The sequence below is a fragment of the Pomacea canaliculata genome, linkage group LG7, assembly GCF_003073045.1.
Source record: "Pomacea canaliculata isolate SZHN2017 linkage group LG7, ASM307304v1, whole genome shotgun sequence".
Classification (NCBI taxonomy): Eukaryota; Metazoa; Mollusca; class Gastropoda; order Architaenioglossa; family Ampullariidae; genus Pomacea; species Pomacea canaliculata.
In genome coordinates this window covers 28,725,124-28,745,329 of record NC_037596.1, presented here as the reverse complement: position 1 = coordinate 28,745,329, position 20,206 = coordinate 28,725,124, and the positions used below count along the sequence as shown (strand labels likewise).

The 20,206-nt window shown below is 36.8% G+C and overlaps 3 protein-coding genes across 3 annotated transcripts; all 3 read right to left on the bottom strand.

The window, feature by feature from the left end:
• Positions 1-2,625: 2,625 nt before the first annotated feature.
• Positions 2,626-7,245, bottom strand: LOC112567598. The gene is made up of 9 exons (XM_025244293.1): positions 7,113-7,245; positions 6,542-6,698; positions 6,265-6,443; positions 5,939-6,140; positions 5,202-5,371; positions 4,783-5,073; positions 4,129-4,431; positions 3,577-3,885; positions 2,626-3,282 (listed from the first exon to the last, which is right to left on the bottom strand). Exons 1-9 carry the CDS (start codon positions 7,243-7,245, stop codon positions 2,930-2,932), a joined length of 2,097 nt encoding a protein of 698 aa, XP_025100078.1. The 3' UTR covers positions 2,626-2,929.
• Positions 7,246-10,143: 2,898 nt separating this feature from the next.
• LOC112569328 (opioid-binding protein/cell adhesion molecule-like) lies at positions 10,144-12,208 on the bottom strand. The gene is made up of 3 exons (XM_025247103.1): positions 11,766-12,208; positions 11,155-11,463; positions 10,144-10,783 (listed from the first exon to the last, which is right to left on the bottom strand). Exons 1-3 carry the CDS (start codon positions 11,947-11,949, stop codon positions 10,422-10,424), a joined length of 855 nt encoding a protein of 284 aa, XP_025102888.1. The 5' UTR covers positions 11,950-12,208; the 3' UTR covers positions 10,144-10,421.
• Positions 12,209-16,511: 4,303 nt separating this feature from the next.
• Positions 16,512-20,155, bottom strand: LOC112567597 (neurotrypsin-like). Its single transcript, XM_025244292.1, has 6 exons — positions 20,088-20,155; positions 19,203-19,369; positions 18,966-19,113; positions 18,339-18,511; positions 17,388-17,535; positions 16,512-16,746 (listed from the first exon to the last, which is right to left on the bottom strand). Exons 1-6 carry the CDS (start codon positions 20,153-20,155, stop codon positions 16,512-16,514), a joined length of 939 nt encoding a protein of 312 aa, XP_025100077.1.
• Positions 20,156-20,206: the final 51 nt, after the last annotated feature.

Sequence of the window (20,206 nt, the reverse complement as noted above, 5' to 3'; positions counted from 1 at the left end):
ACATTGACTCGTTTAAATAATGGACTAGACGCTTGTTCCTGCCTCTTTTTAAGTTTATGGTAGAAGGTTCTACCCTTTACATGCTGAGCAACACCCGACCACTTGGTCCGGTTATCGAAAACGCAGAGGTACAACCACCGCCTGTCAACAACCAGTATTTACACAGAAGGACTGTGCAATAAGGACATCGTAAATTTTGCGCCTAACAATCAGTTTAACTTTGACAGAGGGGCATTTTAAAATTTTTTTGGACTTTGTGTAGACGTCGTGTAAGGGCAGTCATCTTGGGAAAAAAGTTACAATTTGGATTTGAACGAGAAAAAGGGAGAGCAAGGACTCGTGCATGTCTCTGTCGCATAGAGTTAGTATAATAACACTGCTGCTTGTGTTGTACATAAATCACTGTAGTACTACATGTATTTGCAGTAATGACTACCCACTATTTAAACCTCCAACTAATCATCAGTTTTGCGGCTACTGTAATATTCAGTAATTTTGAGATATCATGGTTTATCATGAGAAAGTGAAGAAAGGTTGTCGGCTCTTTACCAGGTATTCATTTTGGAGCATGATCTTCTTAGTTTTGAGATTTGTTTGTTGAAGGTGTTTTACTTTACATGACATTTTTCTCTCCAAGTCTTTATTCGTGTCTGAGAATATGGGCGAGGGGTTAGAAAGTACTGATTGTACTTTAGTCCTGATGGTAGGGAGGAAAATATTTGAGAACAATGATTTGTGATAATAATGTCTATGTTTCTACCTGTACTTTTAAAATGTAAATATGCTTCGCAGACACGCAAAACGATTATGTTTGGCTTATGTAGCATGTCACATATGATGGTAACAAGATAAAAGAATTCAACGATGGCGATAGCTTCGCCTGCTCCACAAATATCAAGTAAGTATTGCTTCTCGCTGTGCATATTGCATGCCAATGACAATAGAAGTATTTAGGGAACCCGGGAATGAAGTAGTTAAGACGAAGGAAGTAAGGTTATAGGACAAAATAGAAGGGCAGAGAATGCATGAAGGAACTCGTGATGAAAGAAGAACAGGAGGAAGAAATAAGAGTGTGATAGAAATAAGTATAAAATAGACAGTCGGACAGACAGATAGGCAGACGAAGTGAGAGAGTCAATCATATTATATCGATTACTTGTCCCAGGTAAATTATTATGCATCTTAAGATCGATTATCAGTTGAGTATGAAACTGAAAGAAGCTTAGACTAAGATTCAATAAGATCGTAAAGACTTATCTAAGCTCAAGACCAGTTATTAACATGACAAGTATCTCTCTTACTCTATCACATGTTGACAATTTATGGAGTGCATTCGTTCTTAACTGCCTTTACCTATACAACTAAGACAGTTATATCTGGCGTGCCTAGCTTTAAGATCAGAAGGACTAATCTAAGCTAAACATATATTAGCATAGTAACTGACTCTCTCAATATATCACATGTTGAGACGATTATGAAGTGCATTCGTTCTCAGTTGCCTTTCGTACACAAGAACAACAATCAGTATGCTAGGAAGAACATTGGCATTGTTGGGGGAGGGCGATGTCCATGCTGACAGAGAACAAAGTCCATATCACCAAAAACCAAGGTTCATACACACTCATGCACACGTTGGTATCACAGGACATCATTCTTTAACCGACAAAGCAAGAGGCGAAAAGAAACAAAAACAAGGGAATGTGTCCTTTATCACAATGAAATGAAATGGCATTATAATAAAAATGAGCTAAAACTTAATAATAATCACACAGGTTTGCAAGTTCATATTCTAAAAATACTTTTCCTTTTTGTTGGTTATTTATTTTTTACTAAAGCCGTGTAGTTAAATGTCCATGGTCTTTGCTCTCATATTTTGTTTCTTTTCCTTTTTTATGTTTACTTGTTGGAAATCTTTTATTCACCTATATCGTATACCATCGCAAGCAAATTCTAAGAAATAAAAATATTCTTTAAAGTAGCTTGGAAGTGTGTAGACTAAGACCAGACAGTTCAGAGATCGTTGCAGCCAGCATTGACGCCCGTTTGCTGATTCCATCAGATCTGTGTATGACACAAACAACACCAAAACAAGTTAAACTTTCATACATTCAACATAGACATTGGATTCCCACTTGTCAGTCACTAATACTGTAATACCACATTGCTAGTATAAATCTGACACAAGTTGATACAAAGCTTTTGTCCGTGGGGCTTAGACGCTCGTTTATACTTCCTTGAAATTCTCCTGTCTCAGCCTCTACATGAATCGCAGTGACATGCCGCTTGGTCAAAATTCAAGAGACTGCAAAAATGAAAAAACTGACGTTTTTATAGACACAGAAACATTACCCAACTATAAAAACAGTAACATCTCGAAACGGTCCGATACAAATTCATATGTAATTTGTTTCAAGATTACAAGTGGATTAAACTGGGTAAAATCTCTCCAAAATTTTATTTGTCAATGTGGCTATTAAAAGGATGGTGTTGTCTCCCTTTGGATATTTCCACTCTATAACTTCCCTTGAGTAATTTCTATTTTTAGAAAGAGTCGTACGTAACTAGCAAAAATTTCTTCACAAAAGCATTGAAGACTGAGTTTTTGTTCCATTGCCTTTCTAAACATCTTGTCACTGTCTGATCTTTAAAGACAAGCTTTAACTCAAATACCTGCTGATGAAGGTAAGAAATAAAGCCACTCTATTATATTTGAGTCTCTAAAGTGTTCTACTCACCTGCGCCACATCCTGAAGACTTCAATTTCTTGCCTTTCGGAAACAAATAAATAAAACTGGTAAAACAAATGTAAACAAATTGTTAATTGGCAGTAGGACTGAACATGATGGTAAAGGCCGGAGGACTGTTGAGTATTGTTTTTATGTTTTTGCTAATGTGTACTTGAAATTGTTGAGTGTATATGTCATCAGCATCACGAAGCTACTGTTGGACAGTAAGTTAAATACTTACTGAGAATTTTCCTTGTAAAATTAAAAGGCAACTGTCCATGGTCGTTCTCAAAAACAATCCGGTAGACTCCGTCATCACTCTTATTGACAACAGTAATGTTACAAGTAAACAAGCTAGGTGCAAATGTTTTTGCACCACAGGTCACATGTAATAGGTCCTTTAGTTGGCCTCCTAGCGTGTCGCTCACTGGTCCATAATACATTTGTTTAACCTCCGGTGGTGGGTAGGCTATCAGTTCTAAAGTGAAAGACTCTTTAAAATTAATAATTGTTACAGGTGGAAGTTCTCCTTGCAAATCTCTGAGTCTTGGAGCACCTAAAAATTTAGAAAGCAAATAAAAATATTAATTACCGTTGGAGAAGATCAACAAAATATAGTAAAATTCACAAATTATTACTTTTGATAATGTTGTTTAATTTTTAAAGAAATAAACAGATGCATTTTTCCAATTGTCTGTCTGTCTGTCTGTCTGTCTGTCTGTCTGTCTGTCTGTCTGTCTGTCTGTCTGTCTGTCTGTCTGTCTGTCTGTCTGTCTTGCTTTTTTTCTTTCTGAAAATATATTTAGTTTTACGTAAACTTTTTCTAATTCAAAGTTATTCAACTACTTACAGGGCACAAGTATGAATAGAGTCCTATTTTCATGGCCTACTGAATTATCTGCTTCACATCTGTAAGCACCGGAGTCCTGGCACCTAATTTTATGTATGAAAAAGTTTATGTTCGATGTTTTTTCTGTTAATTGTGAATCGTCATGAGCAATTCTGTTCAGTTCACGACTGTTTGCACCACTTCTCAGGACCATGTGAGGTTTGGGTCTACCGGCAGCTTCGCATGACAGGCTGACATTAGAATTCTCGTCGACAATTATTGTCGTGTTGTCCTCACCATTCGCAGTAAATCCTAATACAACTGGTGGCTCTGATGTATAAATACAAAATATTAATTTGTTAAAAAAAATCATGTAAAAAATTATGCATTATGGCTATTGACTTTTGTTCCTTTATTTAAACATTCTATTCTTAAATTAAATGTTGATGAATCTGGTCAGCCATTTGCTCAGAAATTTAAGCAAACTAATCATGAACCGTATGTTGTCTGGACCTGGAAAAACTATCTTTGGATTTAAATCACTATTTTATAATAAACATCAAAGACTTGAACCTTGAACGATGATAGTAAACACGTAGGATGCTGATAATGGCAGTCGTTTGTCGTAATCATCAGACTTCGTCTGGACTGTACAGTTGTAGAGGCCTTCGTGTCTAGAGGCATTTGCTGAAATAATATTTAGTTTCTCCCTGGTTTCCATGGTTTTGTTAAGCCACTCAAATGATACTGGAGGAGGGTTGCTCACAGCTGAACACATGAGTGTAACATTATGACCCTTAGTGATGTAGCAAGTGTCTGAAGTTGCATGGGGCTGGCAGGTGTTAACATCAGATGTAATTTTGATCAACGGTTTGTCTGAAAATAATAATAATAGTTGTGACAAGACAAAAATATATCCACTTACCCTTCGCTTTCTCCTTCTTGTAAAACAAAAGTTACCTTATTAATGGATGCATTCTTCATACACTAATTCCATGTATGTGTCTATTGGAGGCAATTAAACAACTGGACACTATTTTATGTATAATTTAAAATGTATCTTTAATTATCAGGTCTTTATTTTTAAAAGAGGTTACAAATTAGGAATACATAGTATATATATGTATAAACCCCAAAATTGTACATTTTTTTTTTCTTTTTCATAGTTTCTAATTTACTATAATTTTTGTTTTAGTGTTTTGTGTGGAAAATCTTGTTTATACTTACAATAAACCTGCAGTTTTATTGCTTCACTAGACAGCTTCTCATGGCTACTACCATTGTAGTAAAAGTGTGCTTCACACTTAACTCGGCGTCCACTATTTTCTTTTGTCAGAGAGTCAAAGATGAGGTTCGCCCCAGAAGGACGTCCACCTGCAGTCTCTGTCCAGGTGTAGATGGCCGCTGAATCAATTTTCTTTGTACCTTCACACTTGAAACTTACATTACTGCCCTCAAACGGAGGGTAGGCATCGTCTTTTCCAAATGTTTCAAGAAGTATATAAAGACCAGAGTTTGCTGCAAACGTGAACAATTTCAAAAATATCAAATATCACACTAAATACACCAATAAGCTAATTAACTAGCATGTTTTTAAAGTAACAAAAATACATTGTTATAAACATTGCAGGTAAAACAATTCTTACAGTCGCTGCAGACGACGCCGATGTCTTGTGTAGGACAAGATGAACTGTAGCCAGTTATAAGCTGGACACAAGCAGTCATACTAATTTCGTCCCCTGTACAGTTAACCTCTGTTATCCAAAACGAATTCATCGGCCCAAACGACGATCCAGGAACAAGCATGGCGTTGCGTCTGAAACGGAATAATTAGTTACTTGATTTCTTGATTTCTGTTTCTTTTTCTTCCTATTCACCCCCAATGGAGCATAGGGCCGCAACTTGATCTTTACAGCACAATATTTTTTTTTTATAAATAGTAAGCAAAATCAAGTTTGGATTGGTCTCAAGTATAACAGCGAGAACAAATGTAACAAAGAAGAAGGTAAAATTTCACGAAGGGTAGCCAAACTGATTGCAGATGATTCTAGCAGGTCTGCTCCATGTACGCTCCAAAAGTGTTATGACAACATTCAACTTTTTAAAAAAATCAAGCGTTGGTAGTGAATACTACATTGCTATGTATCTGAGTCATAATTTCTACTTTATTTCTGTGTTTGTCTTGAACTGTGCAAACTTATAAGAAATCTATTAACCAGAATGGTTATTACTTAACTAAATAACGTTCTTCATTTAAATAAGAAAATTCCTTACTAATTACTCAATCTTACATTATATTTTTTGTATTATACGAGAAACAAATTATTGTGTCCAAAAAAATATGATCATAACAAAGGTATAAAAAAATCAGTTTAAATCTCACGAAGGGTAGCCAAGCTGCTTGCAGATGACTCTGGCAGTAGTGATGGGAGAGTAATTGTTGCCACAGACTCCACTCCACATACGTGGCAAAATAATCTCTTCCCTTCCCCAGTCGTTTCTTCGTGACAACGAACCCACAAGGATCACCAAACGTCCCATGTCATCTCTGGTGCGCCGTGGGCCAGCAAGACGATAGACCCCATCTGTTGGTTTAAAACATCTCAGTCTCATAGACATGTCACATCTTAGCCACAAACTAAGAGTTGCCTAAGTGCTTTAGTAATTAATGTGAAATGAATCTAAAAGAAATATAAATACAAATGTTACCGAGCGCGCAGTTTACGCTGACATCATCGTCGTGAGTGCAGGTGTGGTTGTAGAAGCCACTGTGTTTACACTGAGCTAATCTGGTATCTGTACCATCACAGTCCAGGTCGCTAAATAAAATGCTGTCTTCATCTCTTCCCCTGAAGTAGAACGGGAAAGACATAGCGACAGCGAGAGGGCTGCAAACATAAGTAAAATTATTATTATACTTATGGTTGGTATGATTGTTATTATGATGATGATTGAATAGGAATTATTATTATTATTAAGCACAAACCTGTTAATGAAACGATGCCTAATCATATTGCAAACAATCTTCACTTCCTTATGTCCAAAGCCACGACTGCAGACTGTACTCCACACTCCATCATACAAAACTTCCAACAGGCCAGACCAGCTCCTTCCTCTCACAAGACGTGGTGTTATGTTTCCAGCTGAAAGAGTCAATTTAAAGATTTTATTGCATTATGCTAATTAACAAATATGTCATATAACATATTTTCGCACCGGATAACGAAATTGAGGCAACCATGGCCAGAGAAACACTCTAGCTAAGCATGAATAGCCAGACTGAACCTTCCAGCACCTATAACTTCCACAAAATTAACGGGCTATATGGTGTGAAAGAAAATGGTATACATATATATATATATGAACAGCTACACACGAATGCATTAGGAGAGATGAGTGGTTGATCAAAGCAATTGCAGAATTAAGTATAATCTGAACTCTATAAAGGCTGTCAAGTTTTTCAGTACCATTTATTTTATTTGTTTAATAGATCAAAATCTTAGTTAAATAAAATTTATAAAAAAGAAAAGAATTAGTGATCAAAAATTATTTCTTACGGCTGTTGCAGATGACACCAACATCTTCTTCGTGAACGCAGGAAGGACTCTCACCGAGATCGCACTTTTCCAGACTATTTTCAGTGCCTTTGCAGTTTATGCTGTATATGTCTCCTAAACCTTTTCCGTACATGTCTGACTTCACAGTTACGGCCCCTTGCCTGCGAGAAACTCGTCAATGAGTCATCATCATCATCATCAGCAGCAGCAGCAGCATCAGCAGCAGCATCAGCAGCATCAGCAGCAGCAGCGGCAGCAGCAGCAACGTAATCATTATGATTATAAATAACATCTGATAATTTTATTATTAAATGTTCACTATATTTTACATTGTATGTTCTGTCTACCACTTATTTGTGGCAATCATTACAATTATTACTTTTGTATTCAAGTTACCGTATTGTGTTATTTGCTGAATGGATGTTAGATTGCATAGGAATTGTGACATACACATTTTTCAGTTTATCTTTTAGCCAACATAATATTTTCTTCGAAATAGCTTAGTAAAGTCGCTACACTAAGCATCGAGAAAGCTTTACATAAGTTCTCAAAAATACACGTTTTAATATTTTTCCCAGAGAGACAGAAGAAAAAAATTGCTTGGGAAAGCCAAGCATCCTGCAGACTACTTGCGCTTCTTTGGTTTCAAAGCCATTGCCACACACGGTGCCACAGGTGTCATTGCTGCAAACTTCAAGACGACCTGACCATTCTGTGCCTTCAAGCAGCCTCACTTTTAATTCTCCAGCTGAAGGTTTTGTAGAAAGGTAATTGCATTTAAATCAGTTTGCTTACTGCTTTTTTCATTTATTAAAAGTTGGACATGTGTATACATGTAAAACTATCTAAAGTAAAAGGTGTTTCTTAATTTTAACAAAGTTCCGTGAAAATTGTTAAATTGAGCTTCTGAATCTGAATCAGCTTGGATTTACTATTTTTTTCTATTATTAAAAAGGGTTTTGTTAAAATTATTCTTACAGTCTAGGAGTAGTATATCTTAATACGCTTTACAAATAAATTGATTAAGAATGTTGCTATTTTATAGTTAAAAAAGAAACAAATTAGTCAACAGTGTAGTGCTTCCATTACTTTGCTAAAACATGAATTGTGTGATAACAATCTTTACATATCAAGATTATTGAGACAAAAATTGTCAGATATATACGTCTTAAAGGGCTACAAAATATTTTAGATACTGTACATATAACGACGACCCATAAATAGGATGTGTTCATTGATAGTTCTGGGAAGGTGCGGACTACCTACAACACACTAAGTCGCTCAAGTGATAAAGAGATACTTACCAACACACCCTATGAGGGCAAAAACGACGAGGAAAGCACTGACGACTCCTTGAACCATGATGACAAGTGTGCGAGGGACTGATAGAATAAAGTAAAGCAGCTCGATCAGTTCGCGTTAACACAACGCCGCGAAATACTGGAGCTCGAGGAAGTAACTCCTTGTATTAAGCATCACAAACCACGCTCGCTGATTGGCTGACATTGATGACTCCTCCATCCAGCCACAGAGTTAGTGACGGCCATTAAGCCTTTCCATATTTACTAGATATCAAATATTCATTTCAAACTATACGCAAGATTTTCTGTCTCCACTTTAGAACGATCCTAAAGGACAAAGTATTTGAGTACATTTCACCAAATAGAAAGAAAGATTCTATTTTTTTCATTTCTACTTCAAAACATTCAGTAACTTGTAAGGGCAGTGGATGATAATCAGGGGAGTCATTAACCTCTTGCACAGTCTTTTAAGAATACTGTCCTACAAGCTCTTTGATACACGCATGCATGTGGGTTGCGAAAAATAATAACCCTATAACTATTACCATAACATAATTAGCAAAAGAAGATATTGTAAACTTGTATATATATATTTATCTACTCTTTTTAAGTTAAAAAATCGTGCTTTAGGGCAAATAAGTCAGGCCACAGACGGAGATAAAAAACCAGACATGCTTTTTTCTTTGGATTATTGAAGAAAATATAGAAATACTAGCAACAATAAATGTTAGTGTTTGGGGTGGTTTATTGCTGCAAAGGTGTCCTACATTTATTAGTTTATTAACAGACGCATATAGACTTGTATGAATCCGATGTCTTTGTGTGCGTGTTTGCTAATTAGCACGCATGAACAAACAATTTTACACAGGCACACGCATTATTCTGTATTCGACAAAATGCGCGCGTGTAAGACATAGACCGTCCTTCATCAGTGAATTAAACATTTTAAGATTCAAATACCTACTTTTGTGGTTGATGGAACTTTGATTGAGTCACGTTGACCAAAGTACATGCATCCTGTTGACAACAAAGATTATCTCTTTGTGATGGCAAATATTGCGGATTATTATTAGAATCTTGAATTTAATTCTACTGTATGCTGGATCCTAGAAATGATTAAGTTTAGACACAAGTGTTAACAGAAACTTAAGCTTGCCCTTCTCATTTTACCCATCCATCTGTCATTTTGTCTGTCCTTCGCTTTGTGCGTGCGTGATGTGAACCGATTTAATGTTTTTTTTACTAAGCACTGGACAAAAGTTTTGTTTCACCTTGTTAAGTCTTTCTTCCACTATTTACTATCTCTTTCTCTCTGTCGTGATAATACTAAGCGCGCATGCAGAGACACACACACTCTCTAAACAAAATATTACTAAGGACACCAACTAATATTCGGAATCAATGTGCGTGAAGATTCTTTGGAATAGCAAAACAGGTGTTTCTTTATAACTATGTTCATGCAAATTTAAGATCAACTGTAATTTTACTAATAAATGTGTACACAATCAATATGCTGCTCACAGTCTATAAAAAACTTTTTAAATTCATTACAGTACGAACAGATTGTAAAAAAAGTAATTTTCCATTGCAAAATGAACTTTATCTCACACTGCACTTATATAATGTGGTGAAAGTACTTACCTACTTTTCGGGAGGTGTGCTCGTAAATAGTTGCACACAGCTCTCATAATGGATTGTGTGTACATCGTCTAAAGACGACAAACATTTTAAAGGGACACCACTTTCAGTTGAGAGTGAAATGAAGTAAATTTATATCTCATCTTGGTATACAAACTTCAGCTGCTTGTAGACGTCTTCATTTCGGTAAATAAATCACGAAGAAAAATTTCTCTATTAGTATCGGTTATAAAATGCACAAACCGACAACCGTTCATATTCTGACTTGAATCAGCTCACGCCCCGTAAATGGACTGAGGAATGTTGTGCACGCATGTTATGAATGGATAGTAAGTTTTCTGCATAGAAATGTATTGAATGAAAATATGTTTCACTCATTTATTGAGTTTCGGAAGAACTTACCTTTAAGTCTTACGGTAAAATTAAAAGATATTTCTCCAAGATTGTTGCTGAAGACAATCTGGTAAACACCTTGATGAGCTGCACTCACGTTACGAACAGTTACTTTGCAGGTATGCAAGGCAGGTGCAAATAGTTCCTCGACACACTCAACGTGGACATTTTCTTTAACTGATTGAATGTTCATACTTTCATTGACGGTTGACCCATGATGTACAATAAATTTCACCTCTGGTGCTGGATATGCTGTCAATTCAAAACTAAGGTTTCCTTTATGGTTACTTATTTCAGCAAACGGAGGTTGTTCGTACAAAAGTTTAAGTCTGGGGGCACCTGTATACCAAAGCAAAAGTAATAAACATTGACATTGCTACTTTCGGTTTATGTAAGTAAACAAAGACAAAACAATCTTGAAAGATTCTGGGCTAGGTACAACTTACAGGTTATTATTAATTTAATAACTTATATCATCGGAAAGTTCCTTTATAGAAGTAATCTAGTGTGAAATATGATCAGATTAAAAAAAAACTGAAAGTATGTTTTTACGCATAGGCAAAGTATTTCATTTAGGAAGGTAAATATTAATGTTTCACATGGCAATTTTTGTATTATTTAACTTTGTTGGTTCGTTTCTACTTGATAAATGAAAGGAGCTGTGATGGTAAATAAAGTCTTCTAAATGGAGTTCAGTTTTAAAAACTTACACGGTACAAGAAGTCGGATGGACTGATTGCTTCTTCCCACACTATTTTCAAGTTCACATCTATAGTCGGCAGAATCTTCACACTGAACTTTTCTTAAGATCGTTGCTATTTGTCCCTTTCCTTCCGACAACTGCACCTCATCCTGTTTACTATCTATCCAAACCTCATTGTCCTTGTCACTCATGAACAGCATTCTGGGAGTGGGTTTCCCGTGTGCCTCACACAACATGTCAACGCTAGAGTTCTCAGTGACAGTCACAGATGGACCGACTTGGCCGTTAAGGAGAAAAGTTATGATAGATGGTGGATCTGAAAAAAAAACCAGGGTATCATGGTAATTTTAATGGAAAAAAAATTGCTGGGACAACGGGATTTTACTACTTGTGGAATTTAGGACATGGTGTAAGTACTTATCATTTAGCACAACAAATGCAATATTTTAAATAGTTTTCAACAAATAGTTTGATGAAGACTAAAAACAATGAATAAAATGACAAAAATTTTTGCCTTAAAACACATTGTAAAGGTAATATATAAATGTTATTTATTACAGCTCTATACACATGAGATATTTGAACACTCGATATAAAAGTTAGTATAATAGCTTTTACATTCTCCGCAAATAACCCCGAATTCTTCTGTATCGCACACATCGCGAATGTTTAGAACCTTCTGCAGACAGGTGAACATGCTGGGTTCGTTTCCCGAGCAGCTAAAATCAACTACCACGAACTCTCCTTGTTTAACACCGAATAAGGACACGTCAGCAGTCGTCGCTGTGCTTCTGTAAAACATGAAAGGTCTTCAAAGCATGAAGCGTTAGTCATCCATTGGTTTTTAGTTCCATTTATTTTATTCATATAAAGAAGATTACCATATTATTGTGTATTAAACAAGATTCCTATTGGACAAGCGCAAAAAAAAGAAAGAAGGTAACATTATCCATAAAACACCGCTAAACATTTATGGGCTGATAATTTACAAAGTATTTGCAGCCAGAGCTAGCTAAGATTTAATTGAAGAAGTCAGATTAGTTAACGCATTTATGAAAAGGTTTAATAACTTCAAAACTGAAAAAAATAGTTAATACCCTTTTTTTTTTTGTTCATTGCTGTTTTGTTTTTTCCCTAAACAAAAAATACTTACGAGTTAAATCCAAGTTGCCGGCATACAACTCGAGCGTCGTCATTGCTGAAGCCGGTGCCACACAGTGAGTACCACTCACTTTCCATTCTCATCTCAGCACGACCAACACCGTAAGTAGTCCCATAATTACCAGTGAGACGAATGTCAGCCGTTTCTGGCACATTTTATTTAGTTATAATTACTATTACTGTTTATTAAAAAAATAATTTGACGCAGATATTATTAAACGTTTATAGAATTTAGTCTATATCCAAATTACAAATGGTGCATCTTATTGATTTCTTTATTTAATTAGATAATTGAAAACATACTCAATGTTATATGAGTTTGCAAACTGCATAGTAAATATTTTATTATACAAATAATTATTAACATGCTATTAAAAGTTTAAAGTGTTAAAATTTTGTTTAACTTTTTGTTCTAGCTATTTAGCAAATGGATAGTGTTACTTAGTGCTGAAAAAAGACGACTTTACTTTAAAGGACAAAGATGCATTCGAAACTATTCTCACCTACTTTACATACGACAGCAATGTCAGAGCCATGGATACATTTGTTGTTGTACAAGCTACTATAGTTACACTGTGTAAGATCGGTTTCTGTGCCCTGGCAATCTAAGTCACTAAACAACACGGTTCCATCATGGTCTCTGAATAGAAAGGAATTGAAGGCAAAGACTTCAGGACTGCAACACACATTAAATAGATGCATGTGATGAGTTGTCATGAATGTCGAAAGATGACTTTAAAATGATGAAAATGTATCAAAGTACCATACCATACAGCAGCGGTTCTCAACCTTTTGCTTGTGGCGACCCCCCTGACGAACACCGGTACGTCCGCGACCCCCCTTAGCCAGCTAGGTCGGTGGAAGAGCGGGGGAGCCTTAGCTAACCTCCAATCCCGCGTCGAGGAAATCAACAACGGAAGAACAAAGTTCGTATCTGCAAGAAGTATAACTGTTAATGAGATTTTACTAAAGCAAATTCTGCGGTGCTTATAAATATTATTTTATTAATTTTATTGGATACTCTCTTTGATTAATGAGAAGGTTGAGCCTGCTTGCTGTTGCATAGAGAAGCGAACCTGTGTGCGATGTTCGTACCCACTGCTATTCGCAGCTCAGCCTCTGCGTCCACACGATTTCTGTATTTCGACTTCAGTGCTGCCAATGCTGAAAATCCTTGCTCACACATATACGAAGTTGAAAATGGCAGCAGAACTTTCATTGCTTTCTCAGAAAGCACCGTTGACGCTAATCCAGAATGTTGGCACAGGTGTTGTTTGGAAGACCATTTTCAGGGATTGGTCACTCGAAAGGTCGATGAGCTGCTCTTCTTCTTCCGTGGACAACCCGCTTGTGCTAGGATCAGCCAGAAATGGATTACGAATCCAATCGTATTTAGTCACATCAATTTCAGCGAAGTAATGCTGAAACCTTTCTTGCAGTCCGCTTAGATGGGCAATAATTACCTTCTTCACCTGATCAAGATTCAAGTTGTCAGCCTTGCACTTACACAAGCACGGAAACATCAAAAATATTTTCTCTTGCGTCCACAACGAAATTTTTCGGACGAAAGCATTCATCTTGTCAGTTGTTTGTAACATGTTGGTGTCCTTCCCTTGCAGAGAAGTATTCACAACGTTCAGCTTCTCAAATATGTCCGATAAATATGCCATTAGCAGCAGTCATCGGTCGTTCTTAAGCCCCCACCCCGCACTGTCTGGTCATGGCCTTCTGTCAGGGACCTAGAGTACTAGGACTGAGCAGTGAGCACGTGCGAGGGGAAAGGGTGTGAATGATGGACGTTTCCTGAATGCGTGCCTTTTAGATGTTTTTTTTTTTTAAAAAGAGAGGTGTGACTGGAGAGGGAGAGGGGAGTCAGCGATGAGAGATTGGGGGAGAGAGAGGGCAAAAGGCGAGAGGAGGGAGATTGGAGGCTTAATTGTTGAGAGGGGGGGATTGTGTTTTGAGTTTTGGAAGTGAGAAGTCACTGCATTGCCGAGACAGTGTACTTGAATAGGGAGAAGAGATTTGGAGTTTGATCGCCCTCACCACTCGGTTACACAATCTAAGCTAATTTCACTAATACCGGTATAAGAAACTTTTAAAAAAGGACCACCTTCGCGACCCCCTTGTAGGCACGTCGCGACCCCCTGGGGGGTCGCGCCCCACAGGTTGAGAACCGCTGCCATACAGGTTTTTCAAAAATGTATAACATCCGCACTATTTCTTTCAGTGGATTTACTCATTAAATCTTTAACAAATAAAATTTCTTCCTAAATAAATCCACACGATTTTTAGAAATAGTCCTAAAGTTTTTGTAATAGCTTAAACTGTTCGACAATCAGTAAAATTCTGTAAAATCTATGCCAGTGATGCACAACCTTTTTCGGCCTGCGGGCCATACACATTTCCGACATGCGTGTCGCTGGCCGCTTCACCGCAAAAATACAAAAAAAGAAAAAAAAAGTAGAGCAGATACCATTTTTATTAGAAACAAATTGTATTTACCATTTATTATGTAATAATTAGTGGGATATTTGAAGTTGTTTACCCGAAACCAACTCTTGAATGTTCGGCTGCATCGTAGAGACACCAAGTCGGAGAACTGAATCGAAATGTTCGTCCATCGAAAAAAAGATTGAGAGACGCCCCTAAGTGGGGATAAATACTTCTCCTTCCCTTTTTTTCGTTTTTTTTAGGTCTTTTTTTTATTACTAACATGCCGATTTCCTGTACTGTGGGCAGAAGTTTCGCGGGCCGGATGGCACCGCGTCGCGGGCTGGATATGGCCCGCGGGCCGTAGGTTGGGCATCCATGCGAACGAAAAATTCATTTTAAGACAGCCATCAGTTCCCGGAAAAATTCCCTAAGTTTTTACGTGACTCACCTGTCAAAGCCCAGCATCCTGCAGGCCACACGCGCCTCCTTGTGTCCAAATCCGTCTTCGCACACTGAGCTCCACGATCCGTTGTACAAAATTTCAAGACGACCCGACCACGCAGTTCCTTCGGCTAAACGTGAGACGAACTGACCAGCTGAAATTTTTTTTCAAAATTTCTTTTGTTTGACAAATCTGGTCATAAAATATATATTTTTTTAATTTTACAAAAAACGTCCTTTCCAAACGACTAATTTGATAAAACGTGTTATATTTAAAATCCCTTTTATTCTTAGAAGAGGAAGTTGTACCTAAACTGAAGAAAATAAGAGCTTCTGCCATCCTAAACTGCAAAATAACAAATATAAAAATTGTGTTTCTTTAGAAGAATTATATTTCTGTTAATAGACACCTACACCTATTGGCTGATAATCATCCGAAATCAGAGAACTTGATCTTACGGATATTGCAGATGACAGCGATGTCGTCGAGCGGTCCGCAGACTTGGTCGTAGAGACCACCATGTGAACATCGTAAAAGACTGGTCTCTGTGCCTGCACACTTGACATTAGCTAGCCAGACTGGTTCAGAACCACTGCCAAACCTCCCAGTATAGTCATATATGGCCCCTGGACTGTTGCACAAAAAATAATGAGAGGTTTGGGCGTTTGCTTGCACGCGCATCTTAACAACCTTTCTACCTCACGATGAGAAAATTGTGCAAGTTCCCATCAATATTCTCATGTTCAAACAATAGCGAGCAGCAAATTACAATTTAAGTCTATAAGCTTATTTGACTTTAAATACACAAGAAAAAATTGTTTAATAATAAAAACTGTGTAGCCTTCATTACCTGCTGTAATTAAACATCCCGCAAACAACCAGAGCTTCTCTCTGTCCAAACCCAAAGTCACACAGTGATCGCCATCTTTGATTGTAGAATATTTCTAGACGGCCTGACCACAAATGTCCATTTGCTAGACGTAGTGTGTGGTCTGCAGCTAAAAACAGGGTATCTCGTTTTATAGCTGTAATCACTTACAATTACTCACTATTTAAAAATATTATTGAAAAGGAAGGAGTGACAAATGCTAAAAATGTGTATGAGTCTTGTATAAAAGAGCTCTAACATTCATATCTTTTTTTTCTTGATTTCAAATAACACTTGCACTAGCAAACAAATAGTTATTCTATTCCTTTGTAGTTTATTTTTCTGTGCAGTCAAGGTTTGTTTGTACAAAAGTGTTAACACAAACCTTAATGCTTTGTAAAATGTTCCTTGCCGACAATAATGGTTATAGTTTCTTGTTTCTTTTTAAATGTTAATGCTATAACTCTTTGAGTGTGTGGAGAATCTGCTTTATTCGTTTCATATTAAATTCGTTCTTACGGAAACTGCAAGAGATGCCGATGACCTGCGACTTTTCACAGTCAATGGTATTGAAGCCCGGATGTTGGCATTCAGCCAGACTCCTCTCTGTACCCATGCAGGTCACGTTTCCAGAAATAGTTCTTGTAAAACTGTTGCCGTGGATAAGTGACATTACACTGGCTTCTCCATGACTGCTTGGAAATATCAATTTAAAACAGTTGATTACTAGTTGAATTCGCCACTGCTTGATGGCTTCTGTATTATAAAAACACTCCTACAGAGGATTTTTCTTTTCTCCATCAATCTCTCTTTCAAAGGGTTTTTTGGAACATTGTACTTACCATATATAAATGAAAATAAATATATACTATAAATTTAGAGCTCCCTGCCTTCATCACCATATGTTTCGGAGGGTTCTCTACAACCTCACTGAGTTTTGTGTGATTTTCGTCACTGACCCTTGCATCGTTAGACTGTTTATCCACTTCACAAATATTTTATCTGTGACGTTCCTGTCATTTGTATTAACACAACATTCTCCCATATTAATTTATTTCAGTTAGTTCAATCAATTATTCGAAAGCTGCATTATAGACGAGGATTTTTTTGCAAACTGCATAGCGTTTTAGATATACAGTGCACCACTCTTACTTTCCACAAACACAAACTCCCTTAAATGATAACAAATTACATATACCGTACACATATGCCTGATTTTACAAAAAAGCAAGAATCTATCAACAGATTTAAATAATACGAATTATTGCTTAAGATAGGATTTACAGTAAATAAACGAGTAACTATTCTGAATTATTTACATAATATAATATACCTGTCAAAACCAAGCATCCTGCAGGCCACCTCTGCCTCTTGTAGCCCGAACCCTTCATCACACACTAAATTCCAAGTTCCGTTATACAGAATCTCAAGGCGACCGGAAGACGCACTACCTTCCACTAGACGAGGAGTAATCTGTCCAGCTGTGTGCATGTGAACTATTTTATTTAAAGTGTCACTGTACTGTGGAACCATACAATATTAATACAATGAAAACAATGTACTGGAATATATCAAAGAAACATTGGTTCATAATTGTATATCAAGTATCAACATTATGTTTATATTTATATTCACAAAAATTGCGTTTTGATGTATCCAGTTTCTGAATGGTGTTATTGGTAGTTTTTGCTTTCATTTGACAGCCGTAGGGATGCAGTCTGACGGGTCTCACAAAAAGTCAACTCAAACCATCAGGTCTAGTGATCTACCTGCCTGAAGAAGGAAACCCCAGTGAACAGCCTGTCTACTCTCTCATGTTAGCCACCAACCCGTTCTTTTGTTTCCAACGGAGTCGACAGCCTTCACGTGACCCCGTAATACCGTTGTAGCCAAGGTAACATGTCGGGAGACATGAATGTACCACCGGAGTTTTTATCGTTTAACGGTAGTGAGCATGGTTTCACGAGGACCAATTATTCCTCTCATTAGTCTTTGACTTCTTATAGGGGATCATGAGGAGCGCCCTGAAGTATTTGGTTTTAAACGCCTGGATGGACAGTTCTTGTTTTGGTAGAAAATTCCAAATTTTACAGTCGTACAGCAGCCTTTATTTGTGGAAAAAATCTTAAGCCTAGCCATCGTTGTTGTTGCTCCATGATTCTAAACATAATTTCTTCCATATTTATATTGTCATAATTGAAATATTTTTATATGAACATATATTATTTTTTTAAATGACTTCGATTAATGATAATTTCACAAAATAAAACCATGTTTTCCTTACGAATATTGCAAATGACTCCGACATCCGCGCAGTGATGGGGGTCATATAGTTTGAGTTTGACGCGCTTGCACTCTGATAGCTTACTTTCTGCTCCTGTACATTTTATTGGTACAGCAAAAATATCTCCGGAACCCACACCGTACATATCTGAAGTCACACTTACAGCTCCAGGACTGCGAGAGAAATAAAATCACGAGTACACTGATAGAAGTCTGCATTTAAAATATATGATAGGCTGATTAGATAAAACACTTTCTTAGGAACACACATGCACACTAATATGTGAAAACTGTATAAGTTCATTCTTAACATATAGTTTCTTAGAAAATGGCTATTTCTGTAAACATTCATACGACAGAAACATTCAATAAACGTAGGTCTAGCGTATGTATTTTGTTACGTATTTCCTCATTTCTCGTTATCTTTTATTTTGTTTTCAAACATATATAATAAAAGACGAAAGAGATCACTTGTTAGAATATTATCTACAGTTGATGTTGTAGTAAGGTTTAAAGTTGTAATTATTTGAAATGTACTAGCTTTTAATACAGAAGGGATGACAAATGTGACAGTATGTTCCTGGCTGTGTAAAAGTTAAGATGCGGATACAAAGGACAGTTTTCACACCTGTTTAAACCGAGCATTCTGCAAACCACCTGTGCTTCGTTGTTTCCGAATTCCAGTTCATACATTGAGCTCCATGTTCCGTTTACTAAAATCTCCAAACGTCCAGACCAGTGAGCTCCATTCACTAAACGCGGGGTTAGCTCCCCAGCTAAAAAATGTAATATTTTTATAAGAAAAGCATTGCCATCAAAGCGAGGAAAATCGAATCAGAAATAAAAGTGAAATAAAGTGTCTTACGGGAGTTGCAGATGACACCGACATCCATCCAGTGCTCGCAGTAGTAGATGCTCCCGAATTCACATTGCGAGAAGCTGGTCTCACTTCCAGAGCATTTTACGTGTTTTCGAAAAATAAATCCTGATCCTTGGCCGTACAAGTCCGACCTGACGGCTACCGCTCCTGAACTGTCAACACAAAAGGGAGTATGAACAAAACATTGAATCGCATATTGCATTCAGCGCTGGGAACATTTTTAATTACCTAAAAGAAAGTGAAACTTGATTTCTTGTTTATGACTTTCACTTATCTACAAAGTTTAACTATGTATAATGTTTTCTATGATTCAAGCTTTGATGGATTCTCCTGGACTGTTTATTCTTTGTGACGACCACTCTATGTTTAGAAAAACTGCACGTTCATAAAGGCCTTAGATGACCACACTAACCCCTATTCTGTAAACGTGTTTAACACAAACTCTCCCTACCACGTGCATACATCTATATACTTATATAAAACAGGCACACACAGACTCACACAGAAAGACATATTTAATAAAGAATATTAACAAGATACGTTTTTGTGTATTTAGTTTACTGTTTCTTACATTAGCTATTTTTTAAAGGAAGATAGAAAAACAATCATTGCATTACTACTATAAGCCATCGCTTCAACTTCTGTATATATCGTTTATAATTATCTGTCAAGTCAATATAAATCTGGAAAATATTTTTTTAGATACTAGCAAACGACTGTGGGAAACAACACGTTAAATATGTCAATGTTGTTTTGCACTAAAATAATAATCAGCCAATTAGAAAGTATACTACACACCTGCTGAAACCAAGACTCCTGCAGACGACCTGTAAGTCGGTGTCATCAATGCATGGCCTGCAAATTGTTTACCATTTTCCTTCGTGAAACACTTCTAGTCGTCCAGACCAGGCAGTTCCATTCACCAGCCGCAGTTGCATATGTCCAGTAGCTAGTAGAAAAAGTGCTGCATTTAAAAAGAAATTACTTAA